At 39.4% G+C, this 20,079-nt stretch overlaps 1 protein-coding gene across 1 annotated transcript in view; it reads left to right on the top strand.

Moving 5' to 3' along the window:
* The window catches only part of SARNP (SAP domain containing ribonucleoprotein), a 98,094-nt gene that overhangs the window by 13,593 nt on the left and 64,422 nt on the right, over positions 1–20,079 (top strand). The window contains exons 2-4 of the mRNA XM_089680238.1: positions 2,997–3,096; positions 5,506–5,552; positions 7,878–7,966. Of these exons, the coding sequence (XP_089536364.1) occupies positions 2,997–3,096; positions 5,506–5,552; positions 7,878–7,966 (236 nt within the window). The remainder of the gene's footprint in view (positions 1–2,996; positions 3,097–5,505; positions 5,553–7,877; positions 7,967–20,079) is intronic.

Below are 20,079 nucleotides of genomic sequence, written 5' to 3'. Positions count from 1 at the left end.
CGGGCGAACAGCTCGTCCCTCTGAGTGGATGCCATATGGCGTCCTTCCAGGCATGCATTGCGCCTGCCCACAGGGCCGCACAGCAGCACGATCTGTCACCAGCCGTGTACCTCGGACACGGCCGATGACAGACCTGTGTACCGGCCCTGTTGTCAGTATCATGTGACCTGCTGTGACCAATCACAGCAGGTCACATGACAGTTGTATACAATGGATGGCTTCCTTTCATGCCATCCATTGTATACAAGTGTGTCTAGCTGTGAATGGTCACAGCTAACACAAGCACAAGCTGGGCCAATCACAGCCCAGCTGTGTCATGTGATTAGCTGTGGCCAAATCACAGCTAAGCACAAATAAAACCCCTAAATGAATCGATGTCATTCAGGTAAATGTTTGCTTATAGCAAAGTAATTCTTTGCTATAAGCAAATTGTGTAAAAAAAAAAAAAAAAAAAAATACTGATCACTTCCCCAAAGTAGTAAAATGTTACTATGGTAACATTATACTACTTTGGTCATAGTGAAATCTGAAAAAAAATCTTAAAGAGAAAAAAATGTAATAAAAATAATAAAAAATTAAAATTATAAGTTTTTTTTTTTTTTTTTTGTTTTTTTTTGTGGACTGTCACCAGTCAGTGTCCCTGATCACCACCATATCAGTTATATGATGATTCTGTACTGCACTGGTGACAGTATGTAACAGAAAAAAAAAATTGTGAAAATAATTTTAATTTCTTCATATCCGAAAAATTATGACAAAAAAATTACAACAAAAAAATTACAACTTCAAAAAACTCGCCATGCCTCTTGTGAAATACGTCAGACTCTCTACTTTGCAAAAAGGGGTCATTTGGGGGATATCTGTACTGTTCTGACAAGAAATTAGATTGACCGTCAGTACTTCAGGATTGATCAATATTCAGATATATCCCGTAGTTTGTGAACTCTATAACTTTCCTACAAACTAAATAATACATCCTAATTTGGGTTATTTTCACAAAAGAAATGTAGTAGAATCGGGGTGGATAAAAATGTTAACAATGGATGTTATTGTTTCAGATGAATAAATCTATTTAAATTGTTATTATTAAGGTAATGATTAGTTTTCTCCTTCCTAAGTACAACAGAAAAGTTGTCCAAATATGAATGATTAACCTATTAAACTGGGGATAAAAAAACTAATATGAAAAGTAGTTATTCTAAAAATCTTCATCTACTTGCATATTAGAGTTATACCAGCAAGAATTAGTCTTTATGTAGAAAACTAGGATTTAAATCAAGTCTTACTGACTAGTGATTTAAATCAGTTTGATTTAAATCAAATCCACCCTGAGTAGAATACATTTTGGCCTAAATTTATGAAAAACAATTATTTATTTGCAAACCTTTATAACAGAAACAAAGAAAAACGTGTTTTTTTCAAAATGTTTTTTTTTTGTTAATTTAGAAAAAAATAAAAACCCCAGAGGTGATTAAACACCACCAAAAGAAAGCTCTAGTAAGAAAATGATAAAATTTTATTTTGGGTACAGTATGTATGACCACGCAATTGTCATTCAAAGTGTGAGAGTACTGAAACCTGAAAAGTGGCCTGGGCAGGAAGGGGGTAAAAGTGCCCTGTATGGAAGCTGTTAACCTGCAAAAACAATAATTTCATTTTTTTAATTTTTTCCCCGAGAAGTGAACTTATCCTTTTAAGAATACGTTCGCTGGCGGGGGCCAGTGCAGTTGTTACATGTTACACCCTGCATATGGATATAACCTGTTACAAAAAGTGAACTTATCCTTTTTTAGGTTTCTCTGAGTACAGAAATTACAGATGGAATCGGCTGCTTCTCTCCAGCAGGAGAAATATGGCTTTATTTCCTATATCTGCTTATTTTGTCATGTACTTTGAAAATACCTGGTGATCCTGCTAGTCTCCTGCCTTCTTCCCTAGCTTCCCGTTCTGTTCAGTGGTACTGGTGGTAGCTTTGACAGACATGCACAGTAAAGCTGTCCATTCATGGCTCAGTTTTTGTTTTGTTTTTTCATAATAAACTGAACCGATTCTCCCATCCACCCATTCGAGGTGGATGTGGGAATCCTCCCTGTTGTGTCGTTGCATTCTGACAGGGGTCAGCAGTACATCTTCACCATCAGAACACACTGACCAGCACTGAGCAAGACAAGGTTTTCCATCAAGCCCATTCCTAAACAGTTGATCAGTAGGACAGGCCATAGATGAATTGAAAGTCGGCTGGTCCCTGCTGAACTGACTGAATTTCAGTCCATTTGTGGCTGGCTTTAGACTGTCTAGGGGACTGCTGGTCTGTCACAGAATGACACACCCCACTAAAGTGATTTGACAGTGGTTCCCTTCTGGAGACTTGCTGTCTAGTATTAGGGCTTGTTCACACTAGAATGCGGTTCGGGAAACCCACATTCTGTGCACTTTTTCCCGCACCGCATTCAAAACACACATGGTTCTGTATTTTCAGGTAGTGCTTGGCTTTCCACCTTTTTGTTTGTGTATAGGGTCTTAAAGGATAAGTGCACCTTTCATAACTGGTTATACCTATATTCAGGGTGTAACCTGTTACTGTGGGACCAGCTGGTTTGAAGTCGACAACTTACGGAGCGAACAGTGCATTTTCTATTGAAAGTTATGTCCTGTGCGTGACGCCACCACTTCCAGGCATTCCCAGACATTGAGCACTGTTTCCTCTTCCCTGCAGCCGTCACTAACTGTCACCAGTGGATCACGAGACCGGGGTGGGTTAAAAATAGGTAAGTACTGTTCATACGTGTTTTTGCACAGGTTAGTCAGCATAGGTGTTAGGAAGGGGGAGGGAGCATTTTATGGCTAGTTGGAGTTACGTGGAATTCTACTTTAAGAAACTGCACTAGAAAACATCTGTCACTCATTTGTATTAGACTGTACTGTACTGTAAAATATGGCTGAATATAATGCTGAGTTTTCACATTTCTTTTTGTTGTGTTTTCTTAATTCTGCAGCTAGCAGAGCTCAAACAAGAATGCCTGGCCCGAGGTTTGGACGTGAAAGGGAATAAGAGTGACCTGATCAGCAGGCTTCAAGCATTTCTAGAGGAACACGGTTGGAAAAGCTCAACTTCTGTTCATTTATATTGATGTTAAAAATCAAAAGCCATGACTTTGTTGCAAATGTTTTGTATTTAAACTGAATTACCCTAAATAAAATTGGGGTACTCTAACTTCTATGGATATTACGTCAATCATTTTGCAGGCCTGTTTTAAAGAAATGTTTTATTTTGGGGTATTTCAAAAGAAATCTACCTTTTGCGTCCATCTTCACAGCATGTTTTTTCTATCTCATGGAATTATATATTTTAATTATCTTTTGAAGAAAAGATCTTATGTGAAAGATATGGCCATCAAATACAGAAGTGTAAGTCTGTAGATCTCAAGGGGCCATTTTGTTGTCTAAAGCTTTGTGTAATTTTTGAATTGTTTTGTTGCCTGGTATACATTACCTTTTCTGCAGTTTTTTTTTTTTTTTTTCATTTTTTTCCAGTTCTCTTATTGTTTAGAGTAAGACAAAAGTTACTTTTCAGGAAGTAAGCCTTTGCATTGATTATGGCACCAATGTTGGCACATTCTGAAGAATCTTTATTGGGTTTTCCATTTCTCTCTACCAAATTACCATATAAACATAAGGTGACCTTTTTCTTAGAGTGGTAGGAGAAATGTGCTTTATTTACTTTACTTCCATGAGCCATTTTGGTAAGCATTATAATAATAAAAAAAATTATGGTCATTGGAAGTACAGGGAAACTTTTAATTTAGGCTCATTCGGTAAGACATTGATGATGTGTTTAAAATAGGAAAAGAATAACTTAATATATTGCAGCTTACAGTCCTTGGATGTGGTGGCTGCCTTACGTGTTTTTTTTTCTTTTTTCTAAGCTAAGAACATGCTCAAGTACAGAAAATACCCATTGTCCTTGTTGCTTCTTGTGAGCTACACAGAAGAGTATCTTCCTTCTTAGCTATCTTCTGAAAACTACTAACTGCCCTGCCTCCCATATAATGGAAATTAGGAAATATAACCCTGTTTATAGTCCATACCAGGAGCACAGCCATGGCTCCCTCCACAGACACAGTGGAAGAGTGATGTAGCCACCCAGGGACAGAAATTGTGGTATTTGCAGGATTACCAGGTAAAAATAAGAGGAATGAGGAAATAAAGCAAATGCAGCCATAACAGCAAGGACTAGTAACCTGAATATTTTTTACTTTTGTTTTTTTTTTGTTTTTTTTGGGTTTAGTTTCATTTTAATTGCAGTAACCTGCAATCAAAGGTTTAGCTGACCTGACTACAGTAAACTGAAAACTAGTTGCTTTGGATTGCTTCACTTTTATATCAACAATGCTGTTTGCCTTTCATTACAGAGTAAGCTCAGTAACATGCTTTTGGTATTGGTAGGTAGCATATGGTTTTTTTTGTTTTTTTTTTAAGTCTTTGGTCACAGAAATCACTTTTCTTTTTACTGACTTAAAACTTTTTGTGTCTAATGGACGGTATATTCATGATTGTGGAATATTTTTGCTAGAAGTAAATCTGCACTTCTACCCATGCAGGTGACACCAACAATGACACTTTAATGCTGACCCCCGTAGCTGTTGACACTTGCCTTCCCATTGCTACCTTGCCACTTGACTTGGAGTTTAGATAGGGTTGAGGACTCTCCTTTCTCTCCCCTCAAATAGCTCAGAGTGGCTGAGTGGCCAGCCCCAGAACTGTAACATAAGAGAATGACTGGAAGTATGAAATATTGATTTGATATTCAGAGCAGATCTAGAACATAGAAAAGGTGAGCATAATCAGCTGCAGGAGCTAACATAAATGTAAACATGTAGCTTTGCCCTGCAGTAACAATGCATTTGTATATTGGTGTGTATGCAGTATATTTTTAGATCTTTAAAGTTAGTAAGCCTTTTTTGAGTAACATCTATTCATAAAAAACAAATTACATCAAACATGGAGGCCGATATTGCTTAAAGTATTACTAAGGGCAAATTTTTTTGTTTTGGGTGGATTAGAAAATCTATTAGATTTTTATTGCTATCTGTTGCCTCTTTTAGGGAGATTCATCCTCACTATTTGATCTGTTTACCATTATCATTGAAAGCAAAAGTAAATGAAAATCCCAAGTTGTTCAATCCTCAAGGTTGTCCCCAGAAAGGAGAGGAAATCTTCCAATGGGGACATTAGTTCTTGGTGACCTGGGGGACCTGAAGGGACTCCCTTAATTTGCAAGGATTTCCTCTCGCTTCCTGTCTGGCTATGGAACAGGAAGTGACAAAAAGTCTCAATGCTACACATGGTAAAAAAGATCTGACAAAACTCTCCCTTTACTTTATATCCAAAATGAAAAAAGTTTTGCATGTAGTTCTATTCTAACACTTAGAAAATGCTGCCTGCCATTCTGCATTTAATGTGAACATTGTCTTAAAATGTAAAATTTCCTTGTTTACCCTACAGCTGAAGAAGAGCCCAATGAGGAAGATGTTCTAGGTGATGAAACAGAGGTAATCCCCTTTATAACCACCTGCTGTCTGGGGCATTTCTTACATTTCTTATATACATGCTAAAACCTGTGGGGTTTGCTTTGAAACCCACAAATATTATATACCTTTTTGAAAGCAGAGTCCCTGGAGAATAAAATAGCGGTTGTTTTTTTTTGTTGTTTTTTTTTGTTTTGTTTTTTATGTAACAATGTTTACACACTCCTTTATCAAACATTATGCAAAACGCATTTAAATAAATTTAGGTACATACAAACACAATATAATACCCACTTTTTTTTGTCAAATATAAGGATGTTGCATCAAGCAAATAGATAAATATGTAAAAATTGTTAAGAGTAACTCCACTTTTATTTAGAAAAAAACATTCCCCCCTGGGTGATCAGTGTACATTGCAGGGATTTTAACAAAGTTTTTATTGCAGATTCCCAAATCACTGTTTGCTTTTCTCTGCCCGTGTGCAGAGTAAATCTGGGTGGGATTGATTTCATAATTCTGAATCAGCTGCTCAGTTTCTAGGTCTCTGAGGAAAGTGGCAGGGTCTGCATCCCTTTAGACATAATTCCCTTCGGGAATATCTCGCCAAAAATGACATTTTTGTTGCAGGGGATTCCAAAAGTTGACTTGTATTTTAGTGCATACTTTTGGGAAAATCAGGGGGCCAATCACACAATCAGGAAATTAGATCGGGGGGGCAGAGCATTCCATATACCATCTCTGTACAGAAGGCCTCCAGGTAGCCATATTGCATTGCATTTTACAGAGTGTTACAGCACTGTAGATTAGAAAGGAAAGGTAAATATTAATAACTTTTCATTACAATATGATGTTTGTCAGAATTGTATAGTAAATTTATACGAAAATGGATTGCTACACATAAAAGACCTTTTTAATGCAGAAAAATCACCATACAAAAGAGTGATCAAAAATGGACAAAGCCATTCATAGTAGTGTTCAACAGTTTCAGGTTATTATGTTAACTCCCTCCTTCAGATCAGAACACATATTGAAGTGAGAAATACCAGTATGATCAATTTATACAGACCTCATAATTGGAATCAATTATATAATTAACCACATACTGGATACACATTAGACAAGCATCTTCTAATAAATGTGTTTGAGAGTGAAAACTCTGTCAGGGAGAAACAAAAGAACACATTTTGTTTTAAAATAAAAAAAGGAAACACACACACACTTTTTAAAGAAATAAATACAGATCAAAATGTGAATTTAACCCCTTAGGGGTTAATGTATCCAAACGATGGATCCGTTGAACCTCCCATTGTCTAAGTTGTAATTTAAATAGATTTTAAACAAGGCTAAAGATTTTTACATGGTATTGTCTGTTATTTTAGATTCATTGATGCATTTGCAGTATGGACAGGCGACTTTGAATTTTTATCCCTGTTTAATATCTGTTTTTGTTTTTTTTCCCCACACAAAAGTGGTTACCCTTTAAAATTGCGCATGCTGTAAAATATTGACAAACTACTTTGCTAAAAAAAAATTAACAGTAGACACTTTTACAGATGATTTTTGCTCTGGCGTTGATGGTGGTACCTCTCGTGTGCTGCAATCACCCTTAACATATGCGGGCTGGACCTTTTTTTTACACTTTTTAAAAAGTTATTTTTATTGCTATCACAAAGAGTTAACAAGACCTCTTGTTATAGCTTTGAACAGTGACAGGTAACCTTTTTTCAGACCCCTGATGTCTTTCCTGCCCTTCCAAGCATCTAAGCAGACATAGATTGTGTTTTGATTTAGAGGTTTCCCTGTCTGTATCAACAAGAGAAAAACCGCACTGAAACTGTAAGTGATGAAATCCTTGTAGATTCTGATTTTACCACGGAGGAGATTGGGGAACAGCTGTTCCTACGTCTTCTCTGTGGGCAGGCAACTCGACTGCTTAGAGACGGGAGGTGGGGAGGGAGGCAATGGAGCACCGTAAAAGTGATGGGTGGCTGTAGTGCCACCCGGATCACTTTTGCAAGAAAGTCGATCATTAGCTGAAAAAAAAATCCATACCAGGATCATGGCTCTGCTTGCGCATCTGCAGGCATAGGGACTGAGTCTCTTCCCCCTCCTTGCTGACCCAGGAAGTGTCGTGTACGGTGGCACTTCTGGGTCTGCCTTTCAATGTCACCGGCCAGCATACCCAGGAAAGAATCTGCACTGTATTACATTCAGTGGAGCACGGGGGAGACATCCAGGGTCTTTTAAAATACTGAAATCCTAATAAATGGATTTGTATAACTGCGTGTACTGCACCAGTTCCACAGTGTTTGAAAACTTTATTTAGAGATTTTATTTCTTTATTTTTAGGAAGAAGAGCAAAAACCTGTAGATGTTCCCGAGGAGAAGGAGGAGGAGGAGGAGGAGGAGGAGGAACCTTCTGGAAAACCAGGGCAAATGTAAGATCAACAATTTTTTTGTTCTTTGAACAGCTTTTCCAGCCATGTGCAGGGTTGGTTTTGCACTATTTTCCTGAGTTTGGAGCTGAATGACAACGAAGCCTGCTTCTTTTTTATGTATTGCACTATGCTGTGTAGACTGTAGCATTGTGTTGTAAAAATAAAGTGTTGCAGGTTATTACCACTGACCAAGTGGTCTTAACATGTTTTTAACCGCTTCCTGCCTGCCTGCAATGTACTGTGTCCGAAAGGCAGCTGCAGGCAAAGTGGCGTACCCGTATGTCGCTCTGGCTGCACTAACACTCCCCCTCCCGTAAGTTCTGTGTCTGGCGGACACAGTGGAATGAAGATCCTGGTGAATGGGACCCAGTGATCATGTGATCGCTATGCAATCACATGATCACAATGTAAGCAAAGCTGTTATGAATCAGTCTCATTCTTAACAGCTCTACTTCTCTTCCTAGTGAGCTGTTATTGGCCCACAGCTGTCACATGATACATGGGGCCAATCACAGCACCCTGTACCATGTGACCAGCAATCACAGATCACTATCTTGAACTGTCAAAAACCTAACTCATTCATGACCGTTCATGAATGCGTTAGATTCATAACAGCAAGCTTTGCATTGCAGAAGAAATGATCTTTATTTCTCCTGCAAAGCAAAGTGTAAAAAAAAAAAAAAATCCTGATCACCCCCCACAGTAGTACAATGTTACTATGGTAACATTGTACTATTCTGATAAAAGTAATAAAAAAAAAACCATTGAGAATGTAAAAAAAAAAAAAATTTAAGGGTTTTTTTTTTTTTTTTGATTTTTACCTTGCCAATTGCTTACCGATATTTTGCGGGCGAGCAGCGGATCTGGGCAAAGCGACGTAATCTTACGTCGCTTCCTGTTACAGGGTGTGAATGCGCCTGTGCCCCCTGCTGCCCCCTCGGTCAGTCCAGGGAGAGAAGAAAGAACACTGCACTGGGTAAAAGCACTACATTTTACACACACACACAATCGTTTGATTAGCACATTTAACCCTTTGATCGCCCCGTCACCCAGCCAGTGCCATTAGTGCCAGTGTCAGTATATAGAATTTTTCACTGATCACTGTATTCCTGCCACTAGCGACATCAGATAGCATCAGGGTCAGTTAGCGCCCCTCCCAGCCAGGGTCAGTTAGTGTTAGATTTCCCGCACACTATCGCACTCATGCTATAGGTCGCTGATCACCCCCATTACTAGTATAGTGTTTGTACGGATCAATATAATGATCATGAACCGAACCATACTAGTGCCTGCTTTGTATATTGTCCCCAAAAACTCAGAGTTAGCTGGATCAGACCTGTTCACTGCCAGCACTAGTGTTTTTAGCCCCTCCACTATTTTTCACAAAAGATTTGTACCAATTGATTGTGGGCCAAGGCAATTTATATGCACAACAGTACATCCCCGCCCACCCAAATTCAGCTCTTGCCAGGCTATTTGCATGGAAACCTATTAAGGTTTCTGAATTTAAAACTTTTTGGGGCCAAACCTCAACATGGGCATTACAAAAAAGAATGAATTGCGGTCATATTGTTCCACAGATACCATTCATCATACAGTTGCAAGAAAAAGTATGTGAACCCCTTGGGATTACGTGGAGTTTTGCATGAATTGGGCATAAAATGTGCTCTGAACGTCATCTAAGTCACAACAATAGAAGAACACAGTCTGCTGAACATAATACTACACAAACATTAGATGTTGCCATGGTTTAATTGCACATAACATGTAAACATTCACAGTGCAGGGAGGAAAAAGTATGTGAACCTTTGGACTTAATAACTGGTTGACCCTCCTTTGGCAGCAATAACCTCAACCAAACGTTTCCTGTAGTTGCAGATCAGACCTGCACAACGATCTGGAGTAATTTTGGACCACTCCTCTTCACAAAACTGTTTCAGTGTAGCAATATTCTTGGGATGTCTGGTGTGAATAGCTCTCTTAAGGTCATGCCACAGCATTTCAATCGGGTTGAGGTCAGGACTCTGACTGGGCCACCCCAGAAGGCGTATTCTGTGCTGTTGCAGCCATTGTTTTGTTGAATTACTTGTATGCTTTGGGTCATTGTCCTGTTGCATCACCCATCCTCTGCGGAGCTTCAGTTGGTGGACAGATGGTCGTACGTTTTCCTGCAAAATGTCTTGATAAACTCTGGAATTCATTTTCCCATCAATGACAACAATTCGTCCAGGCCCTGAGGCAGCAAAGCAGCCCCAAACCATGATGCTCCCTCCGCCATGTTTCACAGTGGGGATGAGGTTTTGATGTTGGTGTGCTGTGCCTTTTTTTCTCCACACATAGTGTTGTGTGTTCTTCCCAAACAACTCAATCTTGGTTTCATCTGTCCACAGTATATTTTGCCAGTAGTGCTGTGGAACATCCAGGTGCTCTTTTGCAAACTTCAAACGTGCTGCAATATTCTTTTTGGACAGCAATGGCTTTCTCTGTGGTGTCCTCCCATGTACTCCATTCTTGTTTAATGTTTTCCTTATTGTAGATGTGTCAACAAAAATGTTAGCATGTGCCAGAGATTTCTGTAGGTCTTTAGCTGACACTCTGGGATTCTTCTTTACCTCATGCAGCATTCTGCGCTGTGCTCTTGCAGTCATTTTTACAGGACGACCACGCCTAGGGAGAGTAGCAACAGTGCTAAACTTTCTCCATTTGTAGACAGTCTGTCCTACCGTGGACACATGAACATCAAGGCTTTTGGAGATGCTTTTGTAACCCTTTCCAGCTTCATGCAAGTCAACAATTCTTGATCGTAGGTCTTCTGAGTGCTCTTTTCTGCGAGGCATGGTTCACATCAGACAGTGCTTCTTGAAACCAGTAAACCCAAAACAAGTGTGTGTTTTTTAAGGGCAGGACAGCTGTCAGCAACACATCCAATATCATCACACTGATTGGAGTCAAGGTTGGCTCACTCCTGGCTCCAATTAGCTCTGGGAGAAGTCATTAAGCTAGGGCCTCACATACTTTTTCCTCCCTGCACTGTGAATGTTTACATGTTATGTGCAATTAAACCATGGCAACATCTAATGTTTGTGTAGTATTATGTTCAGCAGACTGTGTTCTATTGTTGTGACTTAGATGACATTCAGAGCGTATTTTATGCCCAATTCATGCAAAACTCCATGTAATCCCAAGGGGTTCACATACTTTTTCTTGCAACTGTATGTCCATGTTCTCTGCTGTTACATATATGCCCAACATGGACCAGCAATGTACTGGTACGTCGCTGGACCTTGAGTGGTTATACCGGGATGATACCTGCAGCTACAGGCATCCTCTTGGTATCGTTTTTTTCAGCTGGTGGTCGGCTTTCATGTAAAAGCAATCCTAGTGGCCAATTAGCTGCTAAATCATTTTTACAAGCAGTGGGAAGGGACATTTCCCCCCTCCTCTTGCCGCCTTCCACAGTTTTCTTGGGCTCTCCTGTCTCACAGGGGAATCCAAGAATGCAGCTGGCAGTTCCGCTGGCTGCCTATAGAGCTGATCAGAGACCAAAATGGCTCCAATCATCTCTATGGTCTAAGAGACCAGAAGCTACGAGCATTTCATCATTTCCGTTTCGCCGGACTTTAACAGCGCCTTTTGTAAATTGGGAAAGCATCTGGTCATACCGATCTTTGTGAGATCAGATGATGTAAGGGCAGAGGAGATCTCTAGAGTCTAATAGACCCCAGATTTCTAAAAAAAAAAAAAAAAATCTCCTGTGGCTACAATAGGCATTGACAGGTATTATTTATATTCCCTGTGATAGCAATTCCCTGCACAGCCATCCAGAGCAGTGCGATTACAGTGAAGCACACTGACACGGCCCCCAAGTAATACACTCCCTGCACACAGTTAACCCTTTGATCGCCCCTCATGTTAACCCCTTCCTGCCCAGTGCCCTTAGTACAGTGTCAGTGCTTTTTTTTTTTTTTTTTTTTTTAGCACTGATCACTGTATTGGTGTCACTGGGGATGTCAGTGACACCAAGTCAGTTCCCCCCCAGTCTGTCTCAGCCCCGCTATAAGTTGCTGATTGCTGCCATTACTAGTAAAAATAAAAATTCCTGTATATATACCGCCATTTGTAAACTCTATAACTTTCACGTAAACCAATGAATAAACCAAAGACATGTAGCAGAATAAATACATTTTGGTGTAAATTTATGACGAAATTTGATTCTTTTTGCTGGACATTTTTAATAGCTAAAAGTCAAAAATATTTTTGTTTTTTTTTCCCCTCAAAATTGTCACCTTATTTTTTTCTTTATTGCGCAAAAAATAACTGCACAGGCAATGAAATGCCACCGAAAGAAAGCTCAATTTGTGGGAAAAATAAGGATGTAAATGTAATTTGTGCAGCGTTGCATGACTGCACAATTGTCAGCTAAAGTAACGCAGCTCCGTAACTCAAAAAATGGCCTGGTCAGGAAGGGGGGTAAATTCTTGGGAGGGCAAGTGGTTAATATAAATGTATTGGGATTTTTTCTTTTTTATCAAGGACATGTAGCAGAATACATTTTGGCCTAAATTTATGACTAACTTTGAGTTTAATGGAAATTTTTTTTAACGCCAAAAGTGAAAAATGTTGTGTTTTTTTCAAAATGTTCGGTCTTTTTTTGTTTATAGCTCCAAAAGTAAAAACCGCAGGTCAAATACCACCAAAAGAAAGCTCTATTTGTGTGAAAAAAAGGACGTACACTTTGTTTGGGTGCAGCATTGCACAACCACGCAATTACCAGTTGAAATAGCACAGTGCCGAATAGCAAAAAATGGCCTGGTCATGGTGGGGGGGTAAATCTTCCGGAAGGCAAGTGGATCAAGTGTGCAGTTGTTAAAATCTCTGAATACAACTTGTGCAACACTTTGCCTACATTTATTGCAACCTAAATTTCTGATATGGAAGGATGTTCTGAACAGTCTGCCTACCCTTCCCCTACATCATAACGCATGCTTCCCCCCATATTTTAGGTTATATGTTAGAAAATTCCTATATGTGATAAACTTTTTTGCTGATAATACTTGGGTAATGTGTGACCTGTTTGGATGCAAATATTGCTTAGCAAGGTTCTTTTTTCCTCTTCATTTGGGTTACATTTATTGATCTATCCTGCAACCTCTACCAAACTGATTCTTCTTTCCATGCTTCTTTTGTTCTTTTTGGCTGTGGATTTATGTACGCAAGCAAATGTTTATTTCCTCTGCTCTGGAATATGTCACAAAGCTGCATGATTCAGGGACCATGGCAGAGCTGAGTTATATCCCAAAGCAACAGAAATAAACTAACTGAAGTTGTTGTATGCATCACAAATAAACAACATTTAGTGAAGCTGTTTTATTTAAATGTATTTTGCTTTGCTGTTTGTGCTTCCACAGTGTATTTCTCTCACCATTGGTGCACTAATGTGCTCATAACATTTCTCCTGCCCTGGGTGCTCCAGTGATAGTTATTCTGGCAGAGGGGGTCTGTAATGTTTTTGTTTTATGTTTCCTGCCATGGATGCTTGCACATCGGGGCTCTCTAAAGCTGTCAAAATATGTATCCTGGTAGGTATTTTATGGTGATCATGTAATATTATGTTTTGGGTGCTACTGCATTGAATGTTTTGCCACAGATTTTCTGTTCATGGAACATTCATCCTGCAGTAGGTTCTCAAGTTCTTGACCTTGTGTCATACATATGTAAGTAAAACTACTTTCACACGGCCCCTTCTGAAAATGCATATCTGTTTTTACCGCATGTTTTCCCCGATTTTGATGCGTTTTCCAGCTGTGAAAAAAGTCACTGAAGAAAACGCAACCACGGGTTTAATGTGTTTTCCATCCATTTCAATGGGGGTTGTGTTTTTTATAATGGGAACAGTTTTAGGTGTCTTGCATATGTAACGAGAGACAGTGGAGTGTTTAAAGGCCATTGATGCTTCCATTTGCGTGGACTATCTGTATTTTGGCTCCTGTTATGCTACGATATTAGTCCGTCACTATTATATATCACACCTGAAATGAGAAACTCTGAATCTTTGTATTTGTTTTTGTGCCTTTACTTTGTGTACCTTTCCTGTTGAATTGCATTGAGAGTCTTTGAGGATCATTATGCTGAGCTCCTTGTAGAAGAACAGTGTGAACAGCAAGCTTTCGGCAGCTTTCTGTAAACCTTTAAACCCCAACCCTGAGCTTGTTATCTCTAAGGGAAGACGAAAAGGCTTTATTACTAACCTTACCCCCGCTCTGGCCCTCTCCTCTACTTCTTCCAGGCTTTTTATGGTCTTTCAGCATCACCACATACAATGTAGGGCTATTAAGCCTACACGGATTGTAGAGGAGGCAGGAGTGCGACCTTGGCCTGGAGCACTTTAGAGAGTAGGCTTCACGGGGCCTGTTGCACTGCCTGAGAGACCCTGCTGGAGCAAGGAACAAGGGTATGTGTTTTACAGCTTGTTCCTCTACCCCCAAGCAAAAACGAGCTTTACTGAGTCTCACATTGCAAGTGATAAACTCTCAGCTTGTTTGGGAATGTAAAACACAGATCTTGTTGGAAGTGCTGACTATCACTTTATTATAAACTACTAGCAGGCTTTCAGCAAGCTCCCACGTAGTGCTGAAGCCCCCTAGTAGCTTATTTCAAGTGAAAGTACTCCCATAAAGGTCTTTCTTTAAAGTGGTTCTACAGAGAGATCTCCCCCCCCCCCCCTTTCTCTCTTTATTTTGTTTTTATGCATGAAGGGAAAAAACCTACATGCTGCTGTCCCTCTCCCCCCAAATATACTTACATGAGCCAAATCCTGATCCAATGATGTGCATGAGGGCAGCAGTGGGAGTCAGCGGCTGAAGGAGACAGCAGGGACCAAGGCCAAGCCACGCTCTGTATGTCAATGGACACACAGCCGGCTCAGGAGCGAGCATGCACAAGTGTCCCCATAGCCAGCAGCAACACTGTACCCAAAAGAAATGTGTATCATATTTCACACAAAGCTTTCTTTTGGTGGTATTTGATCACCACAGTTTTTTTTATTGTTTTCTATATAAACAAGAAAAATGTTGGAAAAATAAACATTTTTCTTTGGCCTAAATTTGCCAAGAAAAATTCTTTGCAACAGAAACAAAGTGTATTTTGCTACATTTCTTTGGTTAAAAAGTAACCCAAATCCGTGTATATTGATTAGTTTGTGTGAACATTAGAGTCTACAAACTATGGTGTATATATATTTGTACTGTGGCGGCCCCATTTCTTGAGACCCTAAACTGCCAGGACAGTACATATGCCTCCCAAATGACCCTCTTTTTGGTAAGTAGACAATCCAAGGTACTCGGTAAAGAGGTATGGCGCGTTTCTTTTTACATACGGTCATTCGTGCAGTACAGCATCATTATATGACTAGTGTGGCGGTGATCAGGGATATTGACTGGTGACAATATTTTGTTTAAAAAGAAAAAATTACATTTTTTTAAACTTTTTTTTTTTTTTTTTTTATGTACTTTCATCAGAGTAGATAAGCATCACCATAGTGACACTATGGTCAGTTTTGGAGAACAAGTTTTAGGCTTCTTTTCCACCTCCAGCATCTCTGCAATAACTGTTTTTGCATGAAGAGTGGTATCAGATTCTATTATCCACCATCCAAGACTTATTTGTCCAATTCCCAGGAGATTTTAGGCCCTCTTGGATGTCAAAGGTTGTCCAGCACATTTTGTAATGATTTTGTTCTTGCCCTCCTAACGCTCTTGTATTGAACAGTATCATTGCTGTGTTGTCTCCCTTTATATTGTAAAGTGCTGAGTAAACTGTTGGCGCCATATAAATCCTGTATAATTATACAAAAATAACCCATTCCATGAAGCTCTCTACGCACTGTTGTGCTAATCTGAAGACAAGGAAATTTCACAGATGGACTTATTACACAGGTGACAACCTATCACGGTACCACTCATGAATCCACTGAGCTGCTGAGAGCGACCCATTCTTTCACAAATGTTCGTAGAAGCAGCCTGCATGCCTAGGTACTTGATTTTTTATTCACCTGTGGCAATGGAGGTGACTGGAAGAACACCTGAATCCAATGATTTAGAGGGATGTCCCAATACTTTTGGCATTATAGTGTATGTATATACACAGACGCTCACTTTTTTTTTTTTTTTTTTTTTTTTGGAGCATGCTAATTTAGATTGGGGATTTTAGCATTATAGGTTAGTGTATCCACCTGTGTGTTTTTGTTTTTTCCCGACTCTGAGGAACACAGGAATTCCGATGTTAGCTTCTACTGTTGTCTACAGGAGGATTGCATACTGTAAGACTCAAAAATTAGTCTCCCTTGGCTCCATTGAGTGAGAAAGTGAACAAGTGACTATATGAAATCAATATTGGTAGATAAATAATCATAAATCAGTGTCCAGAAAAGTCCAGAAAATATATTGTGAAAAGTATGTGTATATCTTCTCAAAAATTCTTCTTATTAAACCTTCTGTGTTGTCCAACACCATGTGAAATCCACCACCAAACAATTTGAATAAACTCACGAGAGCTCCATGCTGGTAAAATTCTAAGCCAGTTTAAACTTCATTGTCGGGATCCACCCAGATGCCTGCAACACTGAGAGCCTGAGCCCAGCCACAAGTCGGCGCTCCAGTGAGCGCAGGAGGGAACAGTCACCAGCTCTTTGCTCACTGAAGACCGAGAAAGTAAGCGATCAGCGGTCTTTGGTTGCTCAGTTCTCCTTCTTAGAGATGGCGGAGGATGGATGCAGCATCGGACGGATGCTGCTCCACTTAGGTTAGTATGAATATTTGTTATTTTTAAATCCCACACTTCTCTTTTAGCTCATTTGTACACCTACACAAAGTGGCTTAATTCCTGGAGTTCAGTTGTAAAAGACTGCAAGTAAATGATTTTGCAGTGAGTACAGACATCTTTTTTTTTTTTTTTTTTTTTTTTTCTGTATTCAACTTATTTAAAATTGTTTTTCCAGCAGGGATGTTGGGGGGGGGGGGAGCTGAGCCGCACTGCTTATAGACACGCAGAGGCGGCTCATGAGCAAGCACACTTGGGTGCCCCCATGCCTCTCAGCAGGGTGGAGGGGCCAGGAGTGCCAGCAGGTGACCCGATAAAAGGAGGATCGGGGCTGCTCTGTGCAAAACCATTGCACAGGACAGGTAAGTATGACATATTTGTTATTTTAAAGAAACCTGGACCTCTACAATCACTTTAAACCTAAATGTTTCTATGAATATAATCATTTTACTGGCATCTGAATGGAGAATGCGAGAAAAGCCAAGTATGCATTTTGTAGGCCAACTGCTGTTTGGTTTTTTGTTGTGTGTTTTTTTTTTTTTTTTTTTTTTGCGGTGTCTGGCCTTTATCATTTCTGCTCTATTGGCACAAACATGCATGTGTGATCAAAGCCTACATGAACATTTGTGCAACAGTTTGTGAAAATGATTGTTCTATGATTGAATTGTCCTTTTTCAGCTAGTTACCACTTAGAATCTGTAGTCGCATAACAAAAAGGAATTTGATAGTAATGGAAGGATGGTTAGGAGCTATAGTGTCCCAATATGCAAATGATATAATCAGATGGAAATTATGAAACACATTTAAAGAAATATTTAGTGTGGAAATCAGAGGATTAGAAGGTTTACTGTACTGGAGTTGTCGGACTTCTGCATTTTTGTCAGCTAATCCACATCTGGTTTCACAGAATTTAATTCCACTTTTCAGAAGGTTATGTAAGGAGTGCATTTTACATACCTATACTCCATAGATTTGTTTTCAGTGCATGTGGAATTTGTGTAATGTGCACATTTCTTTGTCCTCAGATAAACTTCTGGCTTAAACTATAGATGTTTGCCCTGTCGTATTTATGAAAAGGGCTTAGTGCCTGCAGCAGGGTATCTACCTAACAATTCCTCTTACCCTTTATTTCCCCCTTTCATTTAGCTGTTTCCCATGCAGATTACAAAAGATCTTTTCAGATAAACTTTCATCTTAATCTTCTCAAACGTGTATTCTGATGTCACTAAGGGAGGATTAGCTGACATGTAAATTCAGGTTTTGTGCTTTTATACCTTGGAATAAAATACTGTTTGATAATCAGGGTAGTACACGAACAAATGGGGATGGTCATCTTGCTATGCGTTTATTATGAAGAAATCTGTTCAATAAATATTTCACTAGAGGGGGTCCCAGAATCCTGTGGCATTTTGCTATAGAATTCCATGTGAAATGAAAATGAATAGGAACCTGTAGAAGGGGGACACTGTGCCACACAAGATGGCAATCTGTGCTGTGCGGACGTGCTGAAATAACAAGCAGCCTCCAACAGGGGCCCAGATGCACGTTTACAATGCATTTTAGTATCCTATATGATACTTTTAAGAATTTTTACACAAGAGTGTCCTGTGACCTCCCACTATGCTTTTTTTTTCAACTTGCTAACAAGTAGATGCAAAGCTTTGGTAATTTTGTAACGTATCAGAAGTACACAGACTACCTGTGATTGCATGAAAATGATATGCAAAGCATAAAAACCAAGTACTGCAGATGAATCTGGAAAAGGAAATAAATGCAGTAGATTTTGTCTCAATGCATCCAACTAGGCAATGGCTAAAGCAGTTGGGGTTAGGGATATTGCTAATTCTGGTACAGTAATGAGATAAAGTATATAGATCGAGAGATACCCACCCCCACCCGAGTAAAATAAGTATTGAACGTGTCACCATTTTTCCTCTGTGAATATATTTCTAAAGGTGCTATTGACATGGAATTTGCACCACAAGTCGTTAACAACCCATGCAATTCATACATACTAAGAAACCAAAACAAGTAGGTTCAGAAATTAAGTTATGAGTAATAAAATGGAATGACACAGGGAAAAAGTTCTGAACACATGACGAAACGGAGGTGCAAAAAGTATAAGAAATATGTGCGAGCGCACCTGAAAAGACAATATAGCAGCTGTACACCAAGTAACCATAAGAACCTCCAAAACCATATAAATCAAAAAGTGCAGCGCTGGAAACAAACACTAAAATATAAATATAAACAGTTCATGTGATGATTTTGAGTGACATAAGGGGCCTTCATATACTCGTATCTTTCTGGTAGTAAGGTGCTGTGGGATAAGGTGCAGAAAGAATGCACACTTACCAGAACGCACAATTTAATGAGCGTTTGTGAATATGTTTCTCCTGTGGTCATCTACTGGTCAAGGATAATGTCTGGACTCTAATATCCTCCCTTCAGTGGTCCTGGATGTTTATCAAGGTGGTCCAGTGTACCCTCCAGGTGATAGCCTATGGACTGCTCTGCAGTGGTAGAGGGAACTCCTTCTCCAGTGGTCAGGTGAATGACTGTGGATTGATACTCCCCAAGGGAGTCAAAGCAGAGACATCTCCATAGTGTAGTAAGTTTAGTAGTAACTTTATTAAGGTAAAACGAGTATGTGTAGAGTAAATATACAAGCGATAAAGTGGACTAACCGTCCAGTGTTAAAGATGGCCGCCGGAGCTCCACGATGCTCCGGCGGCGTGACGTCACGGCGTTGCTGGCTCCTCCTACGCGTTTCGTGCACACGCACGTCGTCTGGGGGGATTTGCCAATAACGCCGAGCCGTGTGACGCCAATTTATATGCTCGGCGCATGCGCATTAGAGAGGCGCCATATTGTAGAAGTCTGATCATTGGACGTCCGTGTTATCGTACGGGCGCCATTTTCTGTTGGTTATTTTAGACTTAGAAATAACATTGCAGTTACAATGTGTCTATTATACTGGAGGTAATTTATTTGCTTATGTGTAAGTGCGGACAACTGCCATCCATTCTCACTATATTCTATATTTAACCTGTCAAGGCTGCTTGATGTGCATTTTTATTATAAAATAAACAAAGTGTGCATTAAAACACCTTGTCAATCAGCCTGCTGTTCATTTGAAAAAATGCCAATTAATTTCAAATAGGAAATGCAGCACCAGCATATAAATAGTCTATATTCACAAATACAAATTCATTACATCATGATATAATAAAATTCATTTAAACTTAAAATATTCATGATAAAATTACAATCAAGATAATACAAATTATTGTTAA

Source organism: Staurois parvus, unplaced genomic scaffold (assembly GCF_062004578.1).
Source record: "Staurois parvus isolate SC_StPar_1 unplaced genomic scaffold, SC_StPar_1.0 ptg000017l, whole genome shotgun sequence".
NCBI lineage: Eukaryota > Metazoa > Chordata > Amphibia > Anura > Ranidae > Staurois > Staurois parvus.
This window is presented reverse-complemented; position numbering and strand designations above follow the sequence as displayed.